The sequence below is a fragment of the Parambassis ranga genome, chromosome 2 (genome assembly GCF_900634625.1).
Source record: "Parambassis ranga chromosome 2, fParRan2.1, whole genome shotgun sequence".
Classification (NCBI taxonomy): Eukaryota; Metazoa; Chordata; class Actinopteri; family Ambassidae; genus Parambassis; species Parambassis ranga.
In genome coordinates, this window is record NC_041023.1 from 20,195,070 (window position 1) to 20,221,578 (window position 26,509).

Sequence of the window (26,509 nt, forward strand, 5' to 3'; positions counted from 1 at the left end):
AGGAGTGGAGGACAGACAGGAAGGGACAGTGAAAGACAAAACACAGGAAGTATGTGACTACTACTACTACAACTGCTGCAAGTCATGTGCTCTAGATCAACGGTGCTACCTCTTCCTGCTAGTTCTGTTTCCCCCTCCTCCTTCTCTTACCTTGTGGGGGCAGAGTCTGTCCGGGCAGGGCAGCTTGGCCTGGAGCAGGCCCAGGCAGTGAAAGCAGGCCCTGTCGCTGCATGTTGAGCAGGTGCTGCTGCTGCTGGAGCTGCTGCATCTGCAGGAGCTGCTGCTGGAAGACGAGCTGCTGGGCGGCCAGCTGCTGCTGCTGCTGCTGCTGCTGCTGTTGCTATAGAGAGAAGGAGGAGGACGAGGAAGAGGAAGAGGAGGAGGAGGAGGAGAGGAGCAGGAGAGGAGTGGGGGAGAAAAGAGGAGGGAAAATTACAGACGAATTAACAACTGAGGAAGTCGGAAGCAGTGTTTGTGTCGTGTCAGAGTCTGTACTCACTCGCCTCTGCTGTGACCTTAGCTACACCTCTCTTCTCCCTCCTCTTTGCACGCTCTCCCTCCCTGTCTGCGCTCACTCCTGTTTTTTGGGCTGTACCACAGTGCTGTTGCCTGCTCCACTCTCATTTTGTGTGTCCAAGTCCACAAGCACACACACAAACAGACACAAAGCTATGCTGATATACCAGCTCTCGAGCCTGTCAGTGTATATGTGGCTTGTGATTGTGTATATGATACTAAGCCTCTGGTATAATCCCCCCCCCACCACCCCCTTTCCCCTTCTCTGCCGCCACCACCCCTGATAGTTAATTGTCTCGCCTTCACTGATGGTCTGTTACAGCTTATGTGACCAGAGGGAACTGGCAGCACGAGAGATTTACAGCTTCACATGCGTGTGAATGCATAGCACAAACACACATATGCACTGAACACCCACTGTCCCCTCCGCCCACTCTTTCCCACATCCACTCCCTCTCCTTGCTGCCTTACAGAGTTGTTTATCGCTGGGCCAGAAAGGCAATTGCATAAGCCTTGTGCAAAACAACAACAACAAAAACAACAACAAAATAAAAAACTCTGTCATTGCTGCAAAACAAGTCAAATTTTAGGAAAGGAGCTGAGAAGCAGTGCTGAAATGTATGATCAACAGGCCCTATTAGACTGAAGAGAATTAATCCTAGCCTGCTATGTAAAAAGGTTTTGTTTACATGTCTAAGGCTGCCAGGCTGAAACAACCCAAATACAATTCTAATCGACAATCGAAAGAATGTGGAATCCATACACGTGTGGTAGCCAGGTTTCACCAATATTACATTTTCTGCTGTTTATGATGCAGATGACACCTGCAGCCGAAGTCAGATGCAGGCTCCATGCAAAACATCCGACTGTGAACCATCAAGAAATCAGAATTGAACAATGTGGCTTGAAATGTGAACATAACCTGCGAGCATACAGCCATGTCATGCTCATGTGCTTCTGTTTGCATTGTGGTACACCTGGAAGAGTATGGGAGTGGAGGGACTGGGTGATGGGGTAAAAGTTGTGATGCACTCACTGGAAAACAGGCTGCATAATGGAGTGGTGGAGGGATGTGGTGGTTTGCCCCCCCTACCACCACCACCCTGCCTCAAGAGAAATAAGGGAGCAATTTCTATTCCATATTTGATGGCGAGGCCCCTGAAAAACTCTATTCGCAAATCCAAACAGAAACAAAGCCGCCGGGAGGTCAGTTGCTACTTCCTGTAGGGGCAGCATAATGGGCTGCTTGAGGAGACACTGAGAGAAGAGTTTGTTTATGTGATACCTTTTTTTTCTGATCAATTTACCTGCAGTGTGTGTCTGGATGTGCCCCCCCCCCCCCCCACACACACACACACACACCGGCTCTATCGGTTCAACACAATCGCAGTTACACAAATGTGGTTAAGGCTGTCGTGCTTGTCTCCTCTCCGCTGATAGCCAAAGAGAACGAGACAGAGAGCCATGTCTGTCAACCGGCTGCCTGTCACTGTGATTTATGAGCGCCATACATTGCAACTTTAGCAGCGGCACGTGTGTTTGTGTGCGTTTGTACGCCCACAGAAAGAGTTCATTAACGAGTTGGATGCAGGACCCTTTGTCTCTGGTTCTCAGTAGTGAGTATATGTGTGCATACATACTGTGTGTTGATTCAGTTTATTAATGGAGTCAGGCCCTGGGTTCTTTTTATACTGCACGGAGGTAGCAACAACAGTCGTGTTATTAAATTAAACCACTTCTTTTGTTGTGAGAGGATGTGCACCTTTTTATCTCCTATGTGTGGCTTTGTTTGTTTGTGTGTGTGCTGTAAACATATTTGCTGTGTACCCACCTCTTTAGCCTGCTTGCCAGGGTGTTGCTGCTGGAGAAGCTGCAGATGGAGCTGCTCCTGTTGCTTCTTATAAAACTCCTGCAGGTGTTGCTGTATACACAAACACAATCACACATGAGTAAATACACATTTGCTGGCTGTCTCACGTACATATATCGTCCTAAATAATCCTATGCTACGAAGCAGATTTACTCAAAGATCTATGATATGCGACTTAGAGGATGACTGACTAATTCCAATTGATTTACATGCAAAAATCCTCACAGATCCTCCAGTTAACGAGACATTTCCTCTTTATCTTGCCTGCACTACTTTATAGCTTCAGCTGGTTGTCACATGGTTTGTTACGCACAAACTGTTGCACATTGTCAATAACGTTTTGTACTGCTTTTGGCATGTGTATCCCTGCTGTCTTTCACAGCTCTCTTCATATGGACTTTTAATAGTCCCGCAGTTCTGTAGGGACAACAATCCATCATATTAACTATGCCTTTGGCTGCCAGAGTGTAGAGTGCAGAGTGGCTGAAATAAACAGAGTAAACTCTCTCAGGATTGAACCCGCTACATTGAACTGATTCCTTTAACACACACAAAAGTGACAGTTATGATTTCAGCTTTTATTCACGTACAGTACATGGCCTGAGTAGCAAAGTCTATGACTGTGAAGCCCACTTCTGAGCAAAATGCCAATATAATATCTACATGGTTTAACAAAAAAGACTGAAAAAATAAGGGGACAACATAAATCAACAGCACAGCATACAATAGATGTGTGCTGATGTTCAAGATTCTTGTTGATTTAGGATTTGAGACGCATGTTCTGTGTGACAGATTCAATTCAAGACGATCAGCTTTGCAATGTTAGATCTAAAAACGGAAAATGTTGAGTCAAATGTGCAGATAAGTGCCTTTAATTGCTGTGAAAAGGCTGAGCAAAGGCATGTGATTGTGCTGAAACCAAATCTGGAGTCGGGGCGCGCTCCTAATGAAGAGGAATAATCAGAATGACTGACACTTTTAATTAAACTATTCTCTTTGCCTTAATCAAATCTATGAATGAGAAATGCATTTCAACTCTGACATGAGACTGTGCCTAGTGTGCGCTTTTCTCAAGCTGATTCCAAAATATTACATCATCCGTCACCCATCACTCATCCTTCTGCTGTTCAACCCAACGGTGCCCTACTCTCTCCGGTCCCTGATGGATGCCTGTCAGGGAATTGAACCAGCGACACACTAGAGACAGTTAATTAGAGGTGACACGAACAAGTACGTCAATTTCAGATTCCTCTTGGTAAGCGTGTCAAGGACACAGAGCTGTGGTGAGTTGGTGTGACTGGTGCTGCTGTAATACATGGGCATAAGAATGACTCAGGGTTGTGTCAGACATACCAGACAGTAAAGGGTTTTAATGTTAAAAGAGCCTTCAGATTTGGATGTGTGTTGAATGTGTATTTGTACGGGTCTCTCCAGTTCAGTGGTGGAGCTTGGTTTGGTGAGTGTGCATCTGCATGTTGTGTGTTTGTGTCAAAATGTTGTGACTGTACCTGCTGCAGCATTACAGCCTGCTGCTGCTGGAGCAAGGCCTGGAGCTGCTGGGGGGAAAGCACCTGCTGCTGGAGGATCTGCTGCATCTGTTGCGGCGTGATCACCTGGGGACTCATCATGGCCACCGATACTGGAACCTGGAGGACGAGAAGGAAAATTGAGGAAAGAGAGGAGAGAAAAGGGTAAACAATGAGAGCGAAGTTTGTAAAATAGAGCATCAGAGAATTGGTGTGGATCTACTGGGAGTGTAGTAATTGGTGGTTTGAGAGGTAGGGAGAGCAGGCCTCCCATGGCCGTGACGCTTGGCAGCCTAGAGGAGACGCTGAAGGACAGATGGGTGCTGTGCCTTTATGTTGCTCATCTTATTTTCTTGCCTTCACCCCGCTGGGAGAAGTAAGGGATTTAAATAGACATAGACCTTAATTAGCAGGACCCTTGAACTCCCCCACTTCAGCATGCCTATCAGTACTGCTATTGTGAAACAGCGTGAAAATGCACAGCTCTAAAGTTGATTAAAACTACACTGATGAAGTGGACACGTGGCAGGGACAATCAGCGTGATGGGGTGGGGAGTTTGGGGTTCATCCTAAGCAATTATATGTTGGAAGGGTGGAAAAATAGGGAAAGAAGACAGAAATTGTTCAATTTAAATAGGAGGGAGTGTCCTACTACATTATTCTAAAAGCAGCTCCTGGTGTCTGTTAAGATAAAATCGCATGGTGTTAAAAAAACGAGCTATCAAACAAAACAAAACAGATACACATGGTGTACCTCCACCAAATTTCTTTTAAGATGACTTCTGGCAGCAGATAAATAGAAAGATGATATGTTTCTGTATGTGTGCACATTGGTAGCTCTTCATGGCTGCTAAACAACTTTTTTTGTCAACTTTCAGTTAAAGATAATAAGTCAAGTTGGGTGAGTGATTAAGTGTCCAATGCACTGCAACAACAGCTCGACCACAGTCTCTCTTTCTTTCTATGTGACCTTTAAAATGTAAAGTAATCACAAATAGTGTATTAATGTAGCATTCTGTAATGTAGCAGACTGTTCTATATGCACAATTAAAATATCAACATGTAGTAACACCTTCACTGATGCTAATTGCGACAGTGTTTGGCATAGAGCTGACAGTAGCTTGCCTATATGGCGTGTCAAGGGGCCAATAAGACATCCCTGTCCTCATCGCCAGCTAATCAAGCTGGCTTGATTACTTTCCATGCATGTCTCTCCTCCCTCCCTCCCTCCTCTTCCTCTTTCTTCCTCTTTCTCTCTCTGTCTCTCTCTCCCTCTGTCAGGCCTTGACACGTCCTTGTTTAGCTCTCCTCTCCTCAACGCCTACCCCCCACCCCAGGTTTTCCCCCCTCTTTGATTAGCCGAGACATTTGCATGGTCACTACACATTTTTCATTTTAGAAGTCATTATGCATTAGTGGCTCCTGATCGCCCGCCTTGACTAATCCTGATGAACTGAAAATCACAGCTGAAGGTCAACTTCCAGCCGGCCCCGCCGCACATTCATATTCATATTCAAACAAATCCTGCCTCCATTGTTCATTAGGGTCTTAGAGAGAAGGGACTCCATCTAAGGTGGAAGAGATGGAGGATGGAGGAGGAGGAGGCGGAGGAGCAGGATGAGGAGGAGGAGGAGGAGGAGGAGGAGGAGGAGGAGGAGGAGGAGGAGGATGTTGTGGTACATCTCTTTTCTTCTCTGGCCTTCTCTATGCACGACTACAGGAGAAATTGCATTCACAGTAAGCGAGGTGCTGAACAAAAGCCGTCAAAAGTTGCAAATTAAACAGTCCGTGTGTAATTATGCAAATGCTGTGCTTACACCTTCAATGTTATTAACCCTTAAAGGTACATTTGCTAGGTAAGTAATTACCCCTGCAGTCACTCCTGGTTTTGTGTTGGATGCCATTACAATGGGACAAGAGCAGCTGAGAAACAACATGAGAGATGCACTCATTAAGACTATTAATTGGATGCTGGCTCAAAGATGTTTTGGTTCACAAAGAGGATGCAGGACTGAACATAAATGTATGCACGTGCATATGTTCAGTAGAACTGCATACATATACTTTAAACACATATCTAATGCAGAAGATTTCAACAAAGAGAAGCAAATAAATAAGAAAAATAAAACACAAGGAGGTCATGAATGCTCCTTTCTTTAGCTTTTTTAGAGCCGTAATGGGGGATAATCGCTTTCACTTCACCACTGGCCCAAACAAAAAAAGGGAATAAGAAAAAGAAATAAAGAGAGGGGTAGAAAAGCCACTGGCCCAGGTCCATTGTGAGGTGCAGCACAATGCTAATTCCAGCATTTAACTGCATGCTTTTCTGCTTGACGTATCAGAGGCTCCAAGATGAAAGCAGATAAGTAATTGCTCTCCTGGTTCTTATTCTTCACTGACAACCCATAAATTTAATTTTACACACACGTTCATTTACATTTTCGAGTATATGACATGATAATTGCAGGAATATAACACCTCCATTCTGCAGGATACTGCAGGAGGGCTTGATTGACGTGAGCGGTGAATTGAAAGGAACAGGAGGCTGAATTGCTTCTCCTTGAAATGATTTTGCCACGAAGGGATAAAATTAATGAGCATTTAGTAGACATTGGCAGCGGCGTAAACATCCACGCACCGCGAATAGACTCTCTTTTGCAGAAGAGGATACGCTGATATCCAAATGGTGTGTGCTTCTGTTATTTTCTCTGTAATCCAAAAAGGATATACATTTCCAGTTCTGCTGCACACACACACAAAATATTAATAGGATTTAATAAATTGTTTGAAATTAGCTGCAGCTGATGTAGCCACTGGAGGCCTTAATAACAGAAAAGGGTTTGCTTTTAATAGTGCAAATTTGGATTTGGAAAAAGAACCTCTTTGCAAATGACTTTTAAACATAACCCGGACACGTGTGCTTGTTTTGGTGCTGCGCTCCTCATTCGAACCCATATTTGTTTATGTCCTTTGTCCTAAAAAGAACGATAAGCTGTGTTGACATGAACTTTGAAGCCATGTGGTTTGACCTCAAAGTTGGAGAGCAAAACAAAGGACCTTTAAATTGGCTCATGATGTAAAAACACTAGTTGGGCCCTCAACAGAAAAAGCAGATCATTACACCACTCGTGTCACACCAACCAGCCTTTCCAATGCTTTGCAAAAGGTCACAGAGAGCACAGGTATCTTTTCCTGGCACCCAAGTCTCTCATTATAATTCATTCCACTGTGACCAATGCACACTCTCTCCACTATGTGGCATTATATCTTTTTTTACAAATTACCTACAGCAGGAGATAAGCAGTATAACAATTAGGGATTCCTTTTTATTTGATTTCCTTCCATACAAATCACTTAGCTGTAATAAGCAGGAGGGAACTGGTGATTAGATGGCAGCCATAAACATCGGACCAGAGTTTCCTGTAAGCACTGGACAGGGGACTGAACAGACACTAAGATAAATGCAACGAGAAATGGAAGGGTCCTAGTCGGTAATTACTTGGATCCTTGGCAGGAGAGTCAGTGCTAATTAAGCCTCATTTTACACACACACAGAAAAAAGAGATTAAGAAATCAAGGAGGGAAAAAAGGGGGTAGAAGCCCTTCCAACACCCCTCCCCAATCCCTATTTCATCTCAATCTCCTGAGCATCCCAGGAGGGCGCACATGCTCAGACCCCCATCGTAGCCTGTGGACTTCTGACCTCTTAACTCCCTTTCAGTTGACACTGCTCATTTACTAGCCAATTACTGCCAAATGTGGCCACACGATTATTGATAGCCGGGACTCTCCACTGGAGGACCACCAAGGCAACAGGGCAATCTTGTCCAACTCTGAAGTTCAAATGTGTTTACTATGTAGAATTACATCCACGTGAGTCTCACTCAAATGCATGTAGTATCGTCAGCTTAGAGAGATCAATACTCAAGATTGTCAGGAGTGAAGCTAAGTAGATTACGGAATGTTTTCCTAAATCAATTTCCATAGCAGTGCATGGGAAGTGCAATTTATCATAACATAAAGACCCATCATGTAAAAGCCTCTAATAAAAAGCCAGAGGAGATTGGGATGGGCTTAGCACAATTTCCATATTGATTTATCTCTACATGTAGAAAGTCACTGATTAAGCCTCAGTGAATGTAGTATACACCAGAGTGGCAGCACGACAACCTTTGTGCACATTGTTTGTGTCATTATCAGTACAAACTGTCGCACCTTTATCATTAAACTGGCACAATTCACTCCCCGCAGGTGCACAGGAGTTCAAGAGTAAATGACAGAAAGAGTGAGAGGGAGGGAATTAAAAGAAAAAAGTGCAGAGAGAGCTGAAATAGAAAGAAAGTGAGCGAGCAGGTGGAAGAGGAGGGGGGTGGGGGTGGCACTTTCCTCTGATGTTGCAGGTAATATGGCCTCCACTGGATCAGCCTCTTCATCAGTGACACACAGTAAATTACAAGTGCTTCAAGCAGCTCAGTGAATTATAGTTCATCACTTGGAAAGGCTTTCCCCCTCACCACCGGGGCCCAGGCGTATCAGATCTGCTGGTTAGGATCCAATTAACACCCTGGCCAGAATCATCTGATTGCATGTGTAAGGGCTGGTATAACTCGTTTATTGCAGCCATGTATCTTCTGTCACAAGGTAAATTTGTTGCTGCTACATCAAAGGTCTGAGCTACTTTTTTTTTTTTTTTATCCCTCCCTCTCACTTTCTCTTCATCCCCCAAACTCAGCTACCTCGCCTTGGGGTTGCATTTCAACTTCTTTTGCATCACAATGATGAACCTGCTCTGTCCTCGCAATTTAGCAATCTTGTCCTGTAGGTGTTGTAAATGCAGGGGGGGGGGGGGAGAGGAAGAGAGATGGGATGTAGGAAAAAAAAAACTTGTTTTCTGGTTACAAAAGCAGTAACCAAGGGTGTTTGACTTAAAATGTGCTGACGTTTTTTTTCTTTTTTACTCTCAGAGTCAACAGAAGTTTTCCTCATGAATAACATAATATTTTCCCCCTGTGCTGTGATAATTTTTCTCTATTTTCAGATCCAACCAGAGGGGATGCAGCGGAAAGATATATTCATAAATGTAAATGTGAACTAGCATCCTTTAGCCACGCACACCAGAGTCAGCTAACCTATACTGGAGCCTAGCGTCACAGCCCTTTTCCCTGCATCTACAATATGTGTGTGTGTGTGTGTGTGTGTGCGCAGATGAAAGCCAATAAGCAGATGAGTGCTGCTATTGAGATGATATTGGCTCAGTGGTGTGGACCTGACCTTTAAAAATGTGACACTTCGTGGAATGGCCCAGTGCCCACAGCCAGCCTGACTGGCCTGCGCAGAGAGCAGCAAATTTACAGAAAACGTGGCTAAACCAACACGATCCAACCATAGAACCTTAAATATTTTCATTCATATTTGGAGCTGAGTGTTGCACAGATGGGTCTGAGGTTATTAGTCTTGTAAAAAGGTACTCACAGCTTGATAGTGTGAAAGGGCGGGGCAGAGCAGCAGCCGCAACACTTGCTCGGAGGCGAGCTCTCTGGTTTTGCATGATTTAGATTTGGACGTTAACTGCTGGGAGGAGAGGTCAGGGGTCACCTTAACACTGTCAAGCTGCTCTCACCCCACCTCTGTCTTACACACTCCCAGCCCCGGGTTGGAGGGAAGGTCGTGCTGGCTGTTTTATATGTGGCCCCCTGACATATAAAAGGTGGTGGCTGTGTCACAATGGGAGCCTCGGGGTGACATGTTAGAAGGAGATGTGAGCTGGCCATGTTTACCACCTGTTCTGGTTGATTTTCTGGGATGTTGGGCCAAAGCTAAAGTCTGATACCAATTTTGGGGAGGCACAATGGCTTATGAAAAGAGAAAGTTAGCATTAATGACTGCACTCGCATCTGCTCAGCTGTGCTGGGTACAGTGCACTGTTGAGAGGATGTAAACAATAAAGCTAAGCAAACTATGTTTCAACACATTTTCCGGAGCGAAAAAAGTGTTGACAAAAGTTTTGATAGGTCAATGTCATTTATTTGATATATCAATCTGTCACTAAGTAACGCCATTACAACAAAGTCACTTGAGGCAAAACTTTCACCGTGCTTGTGTTTGTGCGTGAGAGCTGTAAGGGCTTCGCATTATGTACGGAGAAACAACTGTCAGATTCATAGGCCTCTGTAATCCTCGCCGCCTCTCCTTGTCCGCGTTTCTTTATTTGTATTCCAAATGTCAGTGTATAAATGCCTTTCAGAAGGGGGATATTGCCATAGAGAAGAGGAGAGCGAGGGGAGAGAAGAGCAGGGGAGAATGGAGCACAGACGAGAGGGTGTTGTGTGCCTTGGGAGAGCCGTGTAAGCAGCATGGCGGAGGCAGGGGGATTTACAGGAAGAAATAGGTGTTTATTGAGTGCTCCCATGGGCTTACTGTGTAATAATAGACCTGTCACATTACGCAAATGTGGAAAAGCAGCTTGTGTGTGTGTTTGTGGAACTGTTTTTTTTTTTTTTAACATGCAAGTGTGTGTGCATGTGAATGCCAGAGCTGCCTGCCTCCGCATCATCAACTCCTGAGAAGCAGCGATGAGCAAGCGGATAGAATTAGTCAGGCGAGAGCCTTTAGCCGCTAATACGAGTAATTAAAACTGCAAGCTGAGGCACTTAGATGCTTGTGTACTAAATAATTTACATGCCATGATCTATGGATCATTTCTCCCTCTTAAATACCGAAGACCGTGAACAAGAGGGAAAAAAAAGACTGGCAGAGGATTTATCAGTATCTCTGCCATAAGCAGGATGTCATGGTAATTTTAATCCTTTTCCTACTTTCTACTGCACTAATCATACAAGGGGATCAATCCGCATGATTCCTCTGGTGGAAAACATGTAGCTTGATTGCAGTTGACTCTTATCTAGCTGGGAGGCTGATAAAATATTGCACTGTAGCACCCGCTGTGGCCTCATAATCCAGGTAAATAATGCAGCTTTATTGAGTAAACTCCCGCAAGACTAAAAAAAAAAATCTGACACTGACAACAGGAAAGAAATAAAACAATAATAAAAAAAAACATTTTAATCAAGTAAGAGTTTCTGCTACTTTATGCTGATATTTGCACAATGGAGTATTACAGGTAAAATGTCATTCGAAATGAGCGGATTCAAGTGCACACAGCAGCACTGTAGAAATGATGATGATGATGTGTATGACTGGGAGAGACAGCGGTGCCTCTCCTATGACACTCTGCAATGAGACTTTTTGGAACAAAGAGGTGAGGATGTTAATAAAAGCTGGATCAACAAATGGATTAGCTGGGAGCTGAGGACAGGCCGATCGGCAGGTCCTCCGATTCATATTGATTCATATCGTCAACGAGGCAAGGATGGAGTAAGCAAATGTAAATATTCAATATTTACCATCCGCTGGTGTTATTAGAGGCAGGGGCTTGGGCAGGGGCTTGGACATGGGCTGACGGTTATCATGCACCCACACAGCTCTGGTTCAATATTGTTCTTCGAGCCTTGTATTGTACTTGGTGACTATGCAGGCATTTGTAGATCAGGATCCCATTTGTTTGAATCTTCCTCAAACACAGGAGTCAGCAATAAGCCACAGCAAATGCTAATGTTTCATTCTCCAAGCAACAAATACACAACAAAATCAGTCAACACCCTTTAAAAGTAATTCCAACGCCATTAAAGTTGAATACACAGAGTCCAAGGAAAAAACCCGGCTGAGTCTTTGCCAACCTTATCTCTTTGAGTAATTAGGTACACAGGGGTGTGACTCCAATTGAAGGTGTCGCCATTGTTAGACTCTGTGAAAATATCAACGGGTGAGGTTAACGCCAATTTCCCTGTCATTAATGAAATGCACAGAGCTCCTAATGAGGTAAACCATCGCTCCTTGATAGTACTTATTAGGCGAGTGGAGGGCACAAACTCCAACACTTCAATTTCAAATGGCTAAAAATAAATTAAATAAGAAAAAAAAACTTGGAATAAAAACATAAGAGCAGATGTCGAAGGGTGAAGTAAAGGGGAGGGGGGGTGCTTACATAATTTGAAGCAGGAAAAACCAACTTAAACGAGCAGAATGAAAAGACTTGCGGGTGTGAGGAAGGAAGGAGGTAAAAAAAATAAATAAATAAAAATGTAACACCAGTGGGAAGAAATAGGATTGCAGGCAATGTGTTAATGCATGTATGTATGAGTGTGGTGTGAAACTGTTTGTGCGTGCACATATGTGTACAAGTGTGACCTTTTCCAAATCACTGACAACAGAAATAGACAGCCCTACAAATCAATAAGGTAAATTAGCGTTGAAGAGTGGAAATGACAGGCAGTTAAAATTAGCTGCTCGTCAGGCTGACATGTCTTAATAATAACCATCCTCAGGATTTTTTTTTTCCTGCGTCAACAACACTATGGATCTAATGTAGAAAAGCATAAAGATCAAAGAGGACCTCCAATTTGTCATCCTATCATGCAACCTTTGGGTACGCTTGTATTATTGTCCAGTTTGATGGACAATATGCATCAAGTGCTTTTTAATTGGATGAATATTTCGCCTATGTTGTGTTTTTCTGTGTCGCTCAGCTTCCAGTGGGAGCGGCCTCGACCACCTTTAAGATTCCAGTGGCAGGTCCGAGGATTGCGTTGGCAAATCAAACACACTTTGCGGAACAGAGGAAATCTTCTTTTCGGAGGGGCATGTATTATGGATGGACTTAAGAGATTAGACGGCGAGCTGCTTTACCTGCAGTGGACGCTGCTTGTCCTGGCTCTTTGGAGATTTCAGGCCACTGCCTGGCTGCTGCAAGAGTAATTGCCTCGCTGCTTGTAGGGCCTAGAGAAGAAAAGAACACAAGACAAAAGACAGTGTGAATAAAAACAAAGAGGAAGAAGGATGAGGAGGAATGAAGGGAGAGACGCTGACAATAAACTATTAGGTTTCCAGGAGAAATAACTCAGATTTTGCACAGACAAAACCAGTCATCGCTGACTGTCAAATATCACCCGGTTCACACCGACACCGGTGTTTTAGTAACAATTCACAGAGCTGTGATCAAGGATAAATACAGTTTGAAGAAGATGAAGAGGAGGGTGGTGGAGGGGGTGGTTGGTTGGCAGTAAAAAAAACGGCAGAGTAGAATTGACCTGTCTAGTGTGTGCTCAACTGAAATACCCACTTCTCTCTGCAAATTACTGCCACATTTGCATATTCATAATATCAATTTGAAGTAGAGGCAGCACCATGTGAAGTGTCCCTGGGAGCTGTAATTAAAGTTGACAAAATCAACATCAGATTACATTTAGAGTGAATTAACTAGCAGTGCAGGTTTTACACTATGCATTAAGGGTGCTTATGTGCAGAGGATGCGTGATAGATAGAAAGATGAATAGATTGGCAGAGAAAGAGAGACCTTTCTGTGCCTGATGAAATTAGTTCACAACTGTTTACACATGACATAAAATATTAGAGACAAATTTGTAAATTGTAAAAAAAATGTCATCAACACCCTTTCATGTGTTTGCCAGACGATAAGAATCAGAGAGGCTGGGATGTGGCGTAATTTATTTCTCTAGGGTTTGATGGGATTACAGATCCCCTCCCTTTCCGCCCAGCTGTGTGTGCTGAATGTTTGTGTGTGACGAGCGAGCTCCTGCTTCACAGGTATGGTGGCAGCTGGGCTAGCAGCTTCACTTCAATTCTTCAAGAGCAGATGGATGAAAGAGTCTGGCAGCACAGAACACTGTGCACAGCTGCTGCTGTGGCTGCTGCAGCAGCGCAACGCAACTGTATACACCATGTATTCTTCAGGCCCGCGAGCATCAAGTGGGAGTGGGTGGGAGTGGGGGTAGGGGCGGGAAGTGCGCACCCTCACAACACAACAACTTCACAGGTGTGTTGTTTTTTGATGAAAAAAGAAGAGGACAAGTAGGAGGAGAAGCAAGAAAACTCAGATGGAGAGTGACACTTCTTCAGGAATCAGGGGTGCTTATTTTATTTTCTGGCGCTTGCCAGTATCCATGACAACAGCTGCCTTGACAGGGCGTGCATATGGCGCAGCTCTGCCAGCTGGTGGGAACAATGTTTGAACTAGTACATTGAGATCCTGAGCAAACAAGAGGAGAAGACAGGAGAGAGAGAGAGAGAGAGAGAGAGAGAGAGAGAGAGAAAGTTGCCATGTCTTAACCCCTCAGGGAACGCATCCCCCCCCTGATCAATTATGAAAAGACAGAACTGAGGACGGAGGGCTGGAAGACATGGAGGTGGTGTGGAGTGTGTGGGTGGGTGGGTGTGTGGAGGTGGGGGTCTGTCTGGCTGCTCTGGAGGAGCCAGGGTTTCTGAACTCAAGTAAACAAACACATTACACTGGCACTGAGTCCTAACTGCATTGATCTGTCTCCTTGGTAAGAGGAGTCTAGTCGCCAATGGTTTATGTGTGTGTGTGTAAGCTAAGCCTTGGCCTTCAGATCACACACCTGCAGTTGTTTATGGGAGGGAACCCTAAACACATCTTGACTTCTGCATCCATTTACTGAACGCAAAAAAAACAGACAACACAAATTCCTTGAATGCAGCCAATCATGTTGCTAATTAAAACATACGGCCTAATTAATCTCACCATGATTGGTGAATCAAAGTAATTATAAGGCTTACTGAGTCCTGCACACAGTAGTTAGCTTGATGAGTGCAGCTCGAGGTAGCTGTCAGAGGAAAATGTTTATCCATGTGTGAATCAATAATGACTCGCTGTGTTATACCCAAAGTCAAGAGAGCCACTCGATATATTACACACGGTCAAGAGATGTTTTTTAACAGCGTTTCCAATATCCATGCCGAGTAAATATCGAGGGAGGTGCAGGCATGAGAGGCGACGCAAAGGGGGTGAAGCAGAGAGATCAACTACACCAGGCTTATTAGAAAAGAAGTCTGCTCAGACTGCATAAAGAGAAGTTCTCCAAACATAACACAGACCTTATCAACACCGGCCAAACTTTTCCAGAGTGATGTCTTGAAACTGTCTGTCACCTCTCCTGTGGAAGTGGAGTTAGCAATTTTTTTCAAAGAGTCTGTGACGGTGAAGGTACGTGAGGAATAAAAGTCCTGTCCCCTCACTTTTTTTGCCAGCTCTGAGTATTCAGCCATTACAGTAAAAAGCACCAATTTGTGCCACCCACTTCCCACTCCACAGGGATGGTAAAGCTAAAGCCCATCTCAAAGCACAAAAAGCACCAAATGCCAAGGAAAGTCATCAAAAGTTTGCTGAAGAGCTGCTGGAGCGGACAAAAACACAGACGAGTGCAGACGCACCGTCTATTTAACCTGGGTTGCTATGCACGGAAAAATGACATCCCCTGGTCTATTAATGCACACATTGTATAAACAGCACAATGTGACACATTCTTCAGAATGAGAGAGCAAGCCAGACGGAGAGGGAGAGAGAAAAAGAGCCAGGCCCTGCTATATAAATAACAAGGCACTCAGAGGCATATTTGATGTTGATATCCATCACTGAGGTTGGAAAAGAGGAAAAAAAAAAAATAAGAGGAGGGAAAATAACACGGAGCGACCAAGACCGCGACACAGGGATCCTTATGAAAATAAGATTCAGCCCAAATGGATCTGGTGTAATTGGTTTCAGATAGTGAGGTCAGGAGAAAGGCGATACAGGCAACTATTATGCGAAACGGACTGAGAAACAAGAATGTTTACACAGGCATTCCTCTGCTACATTAATAGGCATGCAGAGATCACTGGAGAGGGAGAAAAGGAGAGGGAGAGAGCTGAAAAAAAAACATCAACCATCCATTCACCTCCTGCTATCCTCTATAGCACCATACAGAACTACACTTCTATACAGAACAAGGTAATAAGCAACACCTATCACAATGCACCTTTTGTAAGGAGCATGCAAAGATTTTAAACAAGCATGAAATACATTAGCAGGCCCTGCAATACTGGACCAAACCATTACAAATCTCCAGATTGCTTACTGCGTGTGATGGTGTCTATGTATGTGTGTGTGTGTGTCTAAGAAGGAAATAAGCCATCCACTAAGAATGTCACTCTTTCAAATCCACCTGGAGACTGCACAATATGCAGCCATGACATTGGAATTGGATATATTTGAGGGGCTGTGACATTGTGTTTGGACAGTGCAGATCACTTCCTGGCTCGAATCGCGTTGGGAGTTGTTGTTATTAGGGGAGGATATGGCGAATATTGGCATGATGACACAGGTATGAAATAAGCCGCTCTTGCAGCGCTGTGGCTGTTCACAACAGGGTGTTCCAGAAAGTAGCTGTAAACATGACGTATCAATTGTTGATCAGTAACAAAATGGAGTTGCATCATGATCTCCCCCTGTAGTGTGCACAACAGATGTTTTGTGTGTTATTATGCATGTGTGTGTGTTTGTTGTAGGGAGTGAAAGGGCTGCTCTTCAACACTAGGCTGTCGGCCAGAACAACACCAGTCACGCTGACAGCTTTGACAACTTGTGAACACACACACACACAAAGTGCTGCACCACCCAGCTTATCTATCTTTGCTTCCAGGAAACACAGACAGTGAAGGAAGGCAAAGAAGGGGTAAGGATGCAAAAAAAAAGTGTGACTCTTTATCGAGCTGGAGGGAGTCGCATGCCATGAAAAACAAGGCACAAACAGTTTAAGCTGAACAAACAAACATGGCTGATTGGACTGTGGCTGCCTGGCCCACTGGCGGGGAAGATATGCGCTGACACTCCACACCAAAATATTTACACCCTATCTTCTTATATAAGTGGATTCCAGGCAGATGGATGGGTGGATACGGATTTGAAGGGGCTGGCTGGAGAGGATAGACAAATGAGAAGAAGAAGAGCCGGATAAGATGTCCTGTCTGAATGCAAAAGTGGGAATGTTGTATGAACAACATGGCAATCTGATGAGGTGCTGCCATTTTTTTACACCTGATGTGTGTAAGCTCACTGTATATGGATGCTATTGATCCTATACACCCTAAGTGTCTAAGCCACAAGAGTAGGAAGACTCCTATCATTTCATAAAGGTCAGAACTGGCATCAACAGCTCAACAATGGATCCAGATTCAGTTCCTTTGTTGCCACCACAAAGCAGAGGACAATGCACACCATAGCCTGGTTGGCCTTATGACTCAGTCGTGTACACACAGATAGGAGTACAGGAAGTTTGATCTTTTGGCTACCTTGCCAAAACGACCGTGTATGTCATTTTGGGAATCGATTTATGTGTGAGAGAAGGTGTTGAGCAGAGTCTTAAAAAGTTCTGTGGGTAATTTCTCAGAGAGAACGAAGAAGAAAAAAGAAAGGAGGAGGGGGAGAAAGAGAATTTGGAAAGTATGTGGGAGTAATGAGCATTTTAATGTATGACTCAATAAATCTGCAGTCTGAAGTGAAAAAGGGACGGCGAGAGAGAAAGCGAGGGAGAGGTCCATGGAGAATCTGCTTGGGCCTCAGGACAGAGGTAAAGCTATGCAGCAGAACAATGGGCTTCTGTGTCCCGCTCTGCTGCTATCTCTGTCTCAGTATTTATAGCTATTCAGCTTCCCCTGTCTTTATGTACAAAGTTCTCCAGCCAAAAGTGTAAATAAACAGCTTATTTGTAGTGTTGGGTGTCTTATATGTGAATAAAAGGTATTTGAGAAGAAAACCTTGCACTTGCTCTGCTCACCTCTTTGCTGCACTTTGAATCCCCCCCCTCCTCTCCCTGATGGCTTCCATGCACTCATATCACATTATTCATTTCTTCCTCTCATCTTTTCTTTCCTCCCCCTCTCTCCCACCTCTCTCACCTCTTGTTTATTGATTCGCTAGATTAAGAATTCCTAGGGTGGAGGATTGTAACACACAAGCATCAAATTATTTTGGGGTGTGCTTATTTGCCTTTCCCTTGCATCTATTTGGCCTGTGTCTGTAGACAATTATGCCTACCCAGCCGCAGACTCAGGTGCTAATAATGAAGGACAAATAGAATCGTATGTGTAAACTTCTCCCACTGATGAAAATTTATATTAACTTTCTACCACAGTAAACAGAGCTGCATAGCTACACCGTCCCGGGAGGATTGACGAGATGAATTTGCTCGCTGCTACCCCAGGAAGAAAGCTTGTATAGGAGAGGAGGTGGAGGTGGTGGTGGTTTTAGTGGTGGGGGAGCTTGCAGGGGTGTCTAGCTCCATTGTGTAACCTCACACTTATTTTTCCACTAACAAAGACAAAACGTGGGTCTGGTTTGTCCATCACAGATAAAGTGTGCCTGTGTGTGTGTGTGTGTTTATGTCTGCGGGTTGAAGAGTGCATATATGCACCAATATGTATGTGTCAGCTGAGACACTGGGAGGCTGCGCCAGCAATAACACAAGAGCTGTCGTTCACTGCAGCCGCTAACATTTACCCTCTGCTTTTTGTCACCATGGATATTCTGCACTAATACAATCACATACCTGTTCTAGCGAGGGAGGATATTGTTTTTTTTTGCAAGCTTAACTTTTAACACAAAATGAGAGATGAATCCACACACAAAATAATTACTTCATTAGCTCTTAATGATACAGATGTCATGTTCCTCCGACATACTTTTTTTTTATCCATTGTCTCGGCTTTCTTCACTTATAAAACTCAATTTACCCCTACTACCCTTCCTCTCAGTCTCTGCTGGTGGCTTCAGCAAACTCTTTGCTGTGACCTGTGCTGTAGCGCTCCATTTAGATAAGATGACAGCAGGACCATTCAGCAGAGGTCTTTATCTACTGCTGCTCCAAGGGAAGTGCTTTAGAGCCTGACAACTGCGAACCTCCACAATATACTATCACAAAGAGACAGAGAGGAAGAAAAATAGAGGAGAGAAGAAGCCGGGGAAGGTATTTGTGTGGGTGAAACAAGACAGAAGTGTGTGTTTGTTTGAGACAGACAATGTGTGTGTGCAGGGTCAAGTCTTCGCTTCGCAAAAGCAAAGCTAGCATGAGGTAGTTTAACTTTCCCACACAACACTTCAAAATACCACATGTACGGGCTCTTTCTCTCCCTCGAAGCGCCTGATTTCCTCTTTAGGTGATTATGACCCCTCTACTTTTCACAGTTCCAGGCAAGTGGAGGTCACACAGCTGGATGAATAACTGATATGAAATGTTGCATTCAGGCCAGGCATAGTTCATTTGGAAAAGAAGCTGAGGCCAGTGGAAAACTGGAACTATGAGAAAAGGACCATAGTATTATCCTGATTATGTTAAACAAGTTGTACACAATGCAGAGCATTATGCTATTCAGAGAGCATGACAGAGGATCAGACACAGAATGAAGTGTTTTTTTTATAAAGCTTGTGTTGACAAGGTCTTAATAAGAGGCTCAGACTCCAAAATAAAAACTGCCAGAGGCAACTAACAATCTAAATGCGGTGCGGGTAAACAAGCAGTCGGTTTAGCTCAAAATGCAGGCAGATACTGCTGAAAAGACAAATGTGTTGACACACATGCACAAAGACCCGGGCCGGTGGTGGTAAATAACAGGTTAGGTAAACTCTAGCATGTGTCAGCAGCTGCTGCATCGTCTGCATTCACCTTCCTTTGAACAACTGACAGAGCAGCAGCCAAGCACAAAAAAAGGGGAGGGGGTGATGTCATTTAGATTTCTCACTTATTTGGCTGTGGATGTGCATTAACATGAGCAACCCAAGCCTGCACACTGCTGGCTGAGTGCATCTGTATAAGACCCTGCCTTGGGGGGTTGCAGGTCAATAGTATGAGTGTCTGTCTGTCTCAGCCTGCAGAGCTCAGGTCAAGTGTTGAGTCTAAGTGTTACCCTCTTCTGGGGGTCGATGAGAGAGAGCACCCTGACCTTAGCTGTAAATGAACTCACCCAGCACATTTTCCAGTCAATTTTCAGACAATAAGTTTGCATACGCTAATCAATGTAGTCCATGACATCACTGAGATGGACTTTATATAAGTTTATATGGCTACTTTGTCTTCCCATTAGCCTCCAGTCTCTTTAGTGCTGCCCATTGAAAGTGATGTATCTTTTAATGAATGCCTCACTTCTCCACCAAAGATCAACTCAATAAATAGCCACTGCATCTGCCTGTGGAAGGGCAATGGATCACTCCCCCTCTCTCCTTTCTCAATCCCTTATGTAACACCTATCTCTTCCAGTGCTCCTCCTCCTCCTCCTCCACCTCTCTTTCTTCCCCATGCTCTGCATTGTACCTCGGTGGTTGTCTTGTGAATATTCCAATTACAGCAATGTGTGTTTGACCTTTAAAGTGAGCAGCAGAAGATATAGTTATCTGCCTTCCACTCTGACACCCAGCGTCTATCAATCAGTAGTCTACACCACCATCCCTCACCAGAACAGGCTACTACAGCTGGTGAAATGTGTTTGTGCGTAAGAGATGGAGAGAGGAAGCGATCATGGGCACAGACTGTGACTCGGGGGGTAAGGTAGAAAAAGAGGCTTGGAGAGCGGCAGCGATAAAAATGTAAAAAACGCATAGGGTCTGAACACACACACACACACACACACACAGGAGAGAGAGAGAGATGTTAAACATTTTTTCCCTTTAATCTGCCACTAGCCTGACTGAGCCTTACTTCCATAAACAAAGACTTTTCCAACAGCATCCTATATCACGCTTCTAAGAACAAGCAAGCGTGAGCAGAATCATACTTCTGTAGCTTTCATTCTCACGCCCGCCCTTTTCCAAAAGGCTAATCTACATCTTTCATTGAATCAAGAATGGAAATTCACAAGAAATGCTTCTTTTTCAATTTCATGCTGAAGTAGCTCAAGTTAGTGGATGTAATTTCTCCTAACAAGAAAATTTATCACTCTGTCGCACACTTAGTCCAGCTATGTGAGAAAAAGGGCCCCCTTTTCTGCTGTTTTTTTTTCTTGAGCTTTGATAAATGTGCCAAAAGCATGATCACTCCCTTCATAGCACTCAGAACAATTACAGTGGTTATTAAAAAAATAAAACCTCTGCTTGAAATTTGTATGAAAGATAAATGACATATAATTTAAGACGGCGATAAAGGCATTATAAAATGACTAAGCCAAGAGGCTGATGGAAGGTTACTTTATACATACTGTACAACTTCTAAGTCTAAATTATGTGATGGTGCAGACTCAAAAAAACCCCAAAACAATCAGGCACTTTGAGAGGAATTCTCTCCTCACACATTTAAAAACCAGTGCCAACGAAGAAATATTTTCTCACTGAGACAGAAATTCTGATAAAGACTAACGAAGAAAAAAAAATCCAACAAATCCATTTGAAGGTTTGTGCAAATTAGGATTATCTGGTTCACGGTGAATTGGATGATGAAGTCCAAACAGGTGAAAAAGGAATGCACAAAGAATAGTATCACAGAAACAATACCACGCATGGCCTAGCCACCAGGCTAATGTATATTTATCATGTAAACTTCTGATAAATGCATATGCAGAAACAATCAAATCTCTGGCATTTCCATTGGAAGATTTTGCACTATGGACTCAAGCGTGAAACCAATATCAGCTTAGTGTCTACTCAAGCTTGAAGTGCTGCGCCTAGCCCACAAAGCATGTTCTGCATATGCTCATGGGCGTCATTTTTATCAGGGTGGAACAAGCAGCTTTCCAGTGCTATCACTGATCAATTCATGCCAGTTAAGTCCCCAGTGTGGGTAAATAAGCAGTGGTTAGGTCTTGATGAGGAATGGCAGGCTGTTTGAGCAGGAACATAGGCTGAATAGAGGCGGGCCTGTCTATCTCTGCTGCAACAGATTCCTAGTGTGACTTCCATCATTAACCTCAGGCTAGAGTACATCTTATTCTCTGTATCTGCACAAAACAAATGTTCCTCCCAAAGGACTATGTTGTAAGTGGATTTAGTTTCACAAATCACCTCAATATATGCCAAACTGGTTAGTTATATATAGCAAATATTGTGTTATTATAAAGTTGTGATACATATTGTTAGTCCACCTTGACAGCAAAGGGAGGGCCTGACCTTGGCTGATAAAAGCTTTAGCTCTAAAGCCTGCGGTGAAGAGAGCCAAAGCCCAGCGCTAAGTGACATGTCAGTCAGTTTGTCTGTTTGGAGCGTTCAATTCCCCACGGCTTGAGCTTATTTACTGCATTTGTATGAAAAGCTGTGAAGAGGAGAGAAGGGCTGAGAGCCCTGGCTGACTCTCTTACATATGTATACTGGTGTTTGGAGGCAAATGCGTAAAGAGCATCTCCCCTTGCAGGCTTGTAGTGTTACAACTATAAACAACTTGGGAAAAGGATAGAGCCATTTATATATTCAAAAATGGGTCAGGGATGAAGGTAATCGGAGCAGCAGAGAGTGTTAACAAGTGCGACCAAGAAAAAAAAACCTGTGATGATACCTGGAATCTGTTAGCAGAGATTCCAGCCGCATTAGAGGGAGAGAGCATCAGTGACATTAAAGATGCTGCTAGTCATCTTCTTAACCAGATTTGAAGTCATTTTAATATTAGTTAGAGAAGGGAGGGGGGATGTACACAACAAACCATCGGGCATGCGTTTCAGAGTCTGATTTGTTACTATTCATGACTAAAGCAGAGAGGAACTGTAATACTAGACATGCTTGTTAAATTCACAACACTCCAAAGCTGCCTTCTAGCAAATCCTGTCCTTTGGTTGTCAGCTTAAGACACCCCGGCATATGCATATGTAGGATTTTTAAGCTCTGTTAAATGGATAGCGGTGTCGTGGCCTATCAAATGACTATAAGCCACTTGGGTTTTTTTTTTTTTTGAGGGGGAAGGGAAGCATTTACAGAAAAAGCAAGCAGCAATGCGTTACCTTGCATGCAACATCCCCCCCCCCCCCCCCCCCGCTAAAAAAAACACACATATACACACATTTTCTTCATCCTCCTGTTAACTCCACATTAGAAGAACACAGAGGCATTTACATGTATGTATTCAGGCTGAGTGTGACAGTAACACTCCACCCCACCATATTAATGTCTGGTACGCTGTTTAAGCCAACAACAGGGGAGTGGCAACAAACAATGACAGAATGCCTGTTTTCGATTGTGAGGCCGCGAAAGATGATACGCCATTCACCGCCGAGCCAGTTTGCAAATAAATTATTGTGGAGGGTATTGAGCTGAAGCAATTGCTCACTCCACTTAGAGTAAAGTGTGTGTTTGTGCAAGTGTGTATGCATGCTTGTGTATGTGTTTGTGTGAGTGGACTTATAGATCCAGTGCCATTTATTTCCCAGAGCTGGACCAGGGGCAGTTAGGGGGGCGTAAAAGGAAATGAGTTGTGAAGTGGCCATTGATCCCCCGCATGCACTGGGTTATAGCTGGAGACTCCAGGACTATTGGCCGCAGTATGTGCCACTGAATGACTGCCTCTTATTTACACGGAGGTGGTTAACCCTGGCTGGGTCATTTATCACTGAGCTACACAGGGAAGAAAAAAAAAGACAAAAATGTGTCAGGTCAAACATGAGACCTAATCCGAACTGAACAAAAGGGGCGAAGTCCTGCTGCTTCCAATGGACCACCATGGGACCAGGGGAAAAAAAATGTCCGACCCAGTTTGGAGAGCCATGAATTACATGCAGCACTAGTGTTTAAATATGAAACTGTATAAGGACTGCAGACACATCAAATGCATGCTAGCTCTAATGCTCTCCTTCTACATAGCTGCAGCTGTCAATATGGGCAGACTTGGAAAGCCTATTTTAATTATTGTAGGTAATTGGATTCAATTTAATACCTTTAAATATAGTGTTCCAAATATAAGGCAATGTTTTTTCAAGAAAACCACCTTATATTTGTAACAATACTGCCCATATAAATAAAGCCTACACTGACATACATGTATAAAATGTTCTTAACCTGTTCTGAATCAGACCTGAAACACGCTCTGCCATCACCACAGCCACTGACTGCTTGAGGATAAAATGCCCGTAAGTGTTTATTTCCAGCAGATTTCACTCTATCTCTCTCTCATCCTCTCTTCTCAATTCCTCCATCGCTCGCTCTCTCTCCCACCCCTCATCTCTCTCTCGCTCTCTCTCTCTCTCACTGTCCCTTTCTCCTCGTCTCTCTTTCAAGCCTTGCAGCTTGACATTTCGCCATGCTCTCCAGGGACGCCTGCACGAAATGGAGTTACTGGGAGAGCGCCACTGTAAATTCCAGAAGGCCACATGTAATGTGTCTTAAACATAGATGGACAGCCCAGGTTTCAAGGAGCTGAAGAATAAGACAGAGAGAAGGGGAGGGGAAGAAAAAGGCAGAGAAGGGGAGAGTTGGAGGAAGAGGTGGTGTCTAGGTAGATAATAGAATAATGCTGTGTTTTGTCCGGGGAAGCATGAGCAAACAGTAGCTATGCTGTCATTCACATTCTATATCTTTAGTGTCATCGCAAAGGGGGAAACTACAGGCCTATATGTCACAGGCCTGTATGTACTATCCTGTGGGGACTGTCTGGTGATAGCCAGGCTTGAAATAAAAAGAAAGATGGCTTTCATTGTAAATAAGTCAGACACAGGGTTTGCCAGAGAGGAGCTGTCTTTTCACTGAAAGGGGGAAATAATTTTACAAAGACATACAGTACACGCCGCTTTCCTGATGCTTCTCCTGCCTTCACAGAAAACCCCCTTATCTGCTCGCAGACGATGATGGTTAACAAAAGGCTCCTTTATGAAATCGTTCATATTTCAGCGCAGGTCTTTCTCCTGTCCTGAGAGGTGATTGATGCATCAGGCCAGGGCCAGTGTCTTATTTACACAGTTGAGTGGGGCAATCTCAGGCCTGAAAGATAAACCTAATGAGCTTCTTTGTGTAAGGGTGCAAATGAGAGACACCATCCTCCCTCCCTCTCCTTCCCTATTCCATCCAAAGGGACAGTCTGGGTGATTAGGCCTTTAAATTATGCTCAAGGGCAAAGCCCAGATTTGCATCTTAGGTATGTGTGCATGTGTGTGTGTGTGTGTGTGTGTGTGTGTGTGTAGCTTCTCAAATACACTGCGAAGAAGAGACAGACAGGTGAAGGGCAGAGAGAGAGATGCTTGAGGCTTGTTTGTGAGAAGTGACGCTAGGTGAAAACTGTCTGTCAGTATTTTAGAGAGAGTGTATATTTACCTAGCGTAGACTAAACAACAAACTTGAGTTGTTATAAGAGGGAGAGGAACTCATATGTCTGTCAAATGAGCACACACACACACAGGCTACTGTCATTTTGTCCTTTGTCTGTGGGGTAACTTTCTCCCTAATGACTTTCATTTTGGGGAGAATATCATTTGCCCCTAAACCCTAAATACTACCCATCACTTGCTGTCAGATTTCTCATCCTTTCTATTTCCTCCAGCTAAACAGCTAGGAAGGCAGGTTAATTGCTGTCACTCTCAAGTTGGACCACTGCCTAGTGCTCGTGTAGCAGCGGGGGGCGGAGGGGGTAGCCTAGAAGTACGATGGCACCTTGGCGCACTTATTGTAATTTGTGTCAAAATGCTGCAGTCATTTAAATGCCGTTTGCATTTTGCTGCATCATGTGCCTCAGGAAAACACATCCAACATGTGGTGCCTCTGTCTCAGGTAAGCCAGATGTATTTTTTTTGCAAAAGTAAAATAAATAAAATGCATTTCATATAAGACAATCACATAAGCTTAAATAATGAGTAGTCTCTTGTAGTGGCAGAAGGTTGTCCCTCAAACTATCAAGGGGTCTTTGGTTAAAACGGCCATAAGACATTAGTCAAGGCCTCCATCTTGCTCTGAATATCAATATACTTTTTACAGTGGTGAGCCCATTTAGAGGGGGGCAGCAGTCCTGAGTATTGGCTCATCAATCCCACTGATAACCCTGGCAGGATTAAGTCTACAAGACCACTGTAATCAACTAACAGGCTCATTATGGAACATTATGGTATAGATCCAAAGATCAATGCATGGCTGCCATGTACATACATAGCAGCACATAGTATTAAAACAAGGCCAATGTCAAATTGATTGGCTATATGAGCTCAGCACTTTTTTATACACACACACACAAGAGCTTTTATAGTTATCATTTTGCATAGTAATTAGAGCTGCGTAACATTCATCATTTGCTCTGATACGTATCTGCAGCTGGCAAATTGCAATCAGATACAGTGGGTATCTAATCTGTGATCTCAAATCAAATTAGGTCTATTTAGACAACCTTGGGAATGGGGGTGATGAAACCCCGACAGAAATTAGGGGCTGGAAATTTAATTTTGACAATGGTTATGTAGGGAGCGTGCATTATTTTATTTTTTTGTCCTTATTTCCACTGCACACAATGACCTGTGTAAATATACACAATCAGTGCATTATTTATTCCTCAACTATCAATATTTGAATATGGAAAATTGTGTGTGTAGCTCTGCGTTCCATTAGCCTTTGGCCGAATCTAAGGTGATGAGACCTTAAGATGCTGCTTTTCTAATTATAGCTGCAGGTGGTATTTTGGAGCTGCTGGGTAATGGCAGAACCCATAGGGACAGTGGAGAATTCATCAGTGCTTATTATTAATCATCCCCCCAGCAGCGTGATGAGAGACTGGAGCTTCTATACCCACCGGACCACTCAATGTCA

At 43.8% G+C, this 26,509-nt stretch overlaps 1 protein-coding gene across 5 annotated transcripts in view; it reads right to left on the minus strand.

The window, feature by feature from the left end:
- The window catches only part of foxp2 (forkhead box P2), a 92,981-nt gene that overhangs the window by 25,761 nt on the left and 40,711 nt on the right, over window positions 1-26,509 (minus strand). For all 5 annotated transcript variants that reach the window (XM_028399139.1, XM_028399138.1, XM_028399136.1 and 2 more), the window contains 4 exons: window positions 12,658-12,747; window positions 3,895-4,032; window positions 2,348-2,437; window positions 151-340 (listed from right to left, as the gene is read on the minus strand). In XM_028399139.1, coding sequence (XP_028254940.1) covers window positions 151-340; window positions 2,348-2,437; window positions 3,895-4,014 — 400 coding nt within the window. In that variant the 5' untranslated portion in view covers window positions 4,015-4,032; window positions 12,658-12,747. The remainder of the gene's footprint in view (window positions 1-150; window positions 341-2,347; window positions 2,438-3,894; window positions 4,033-12,657; window positions 12,748-26,509) is intronic.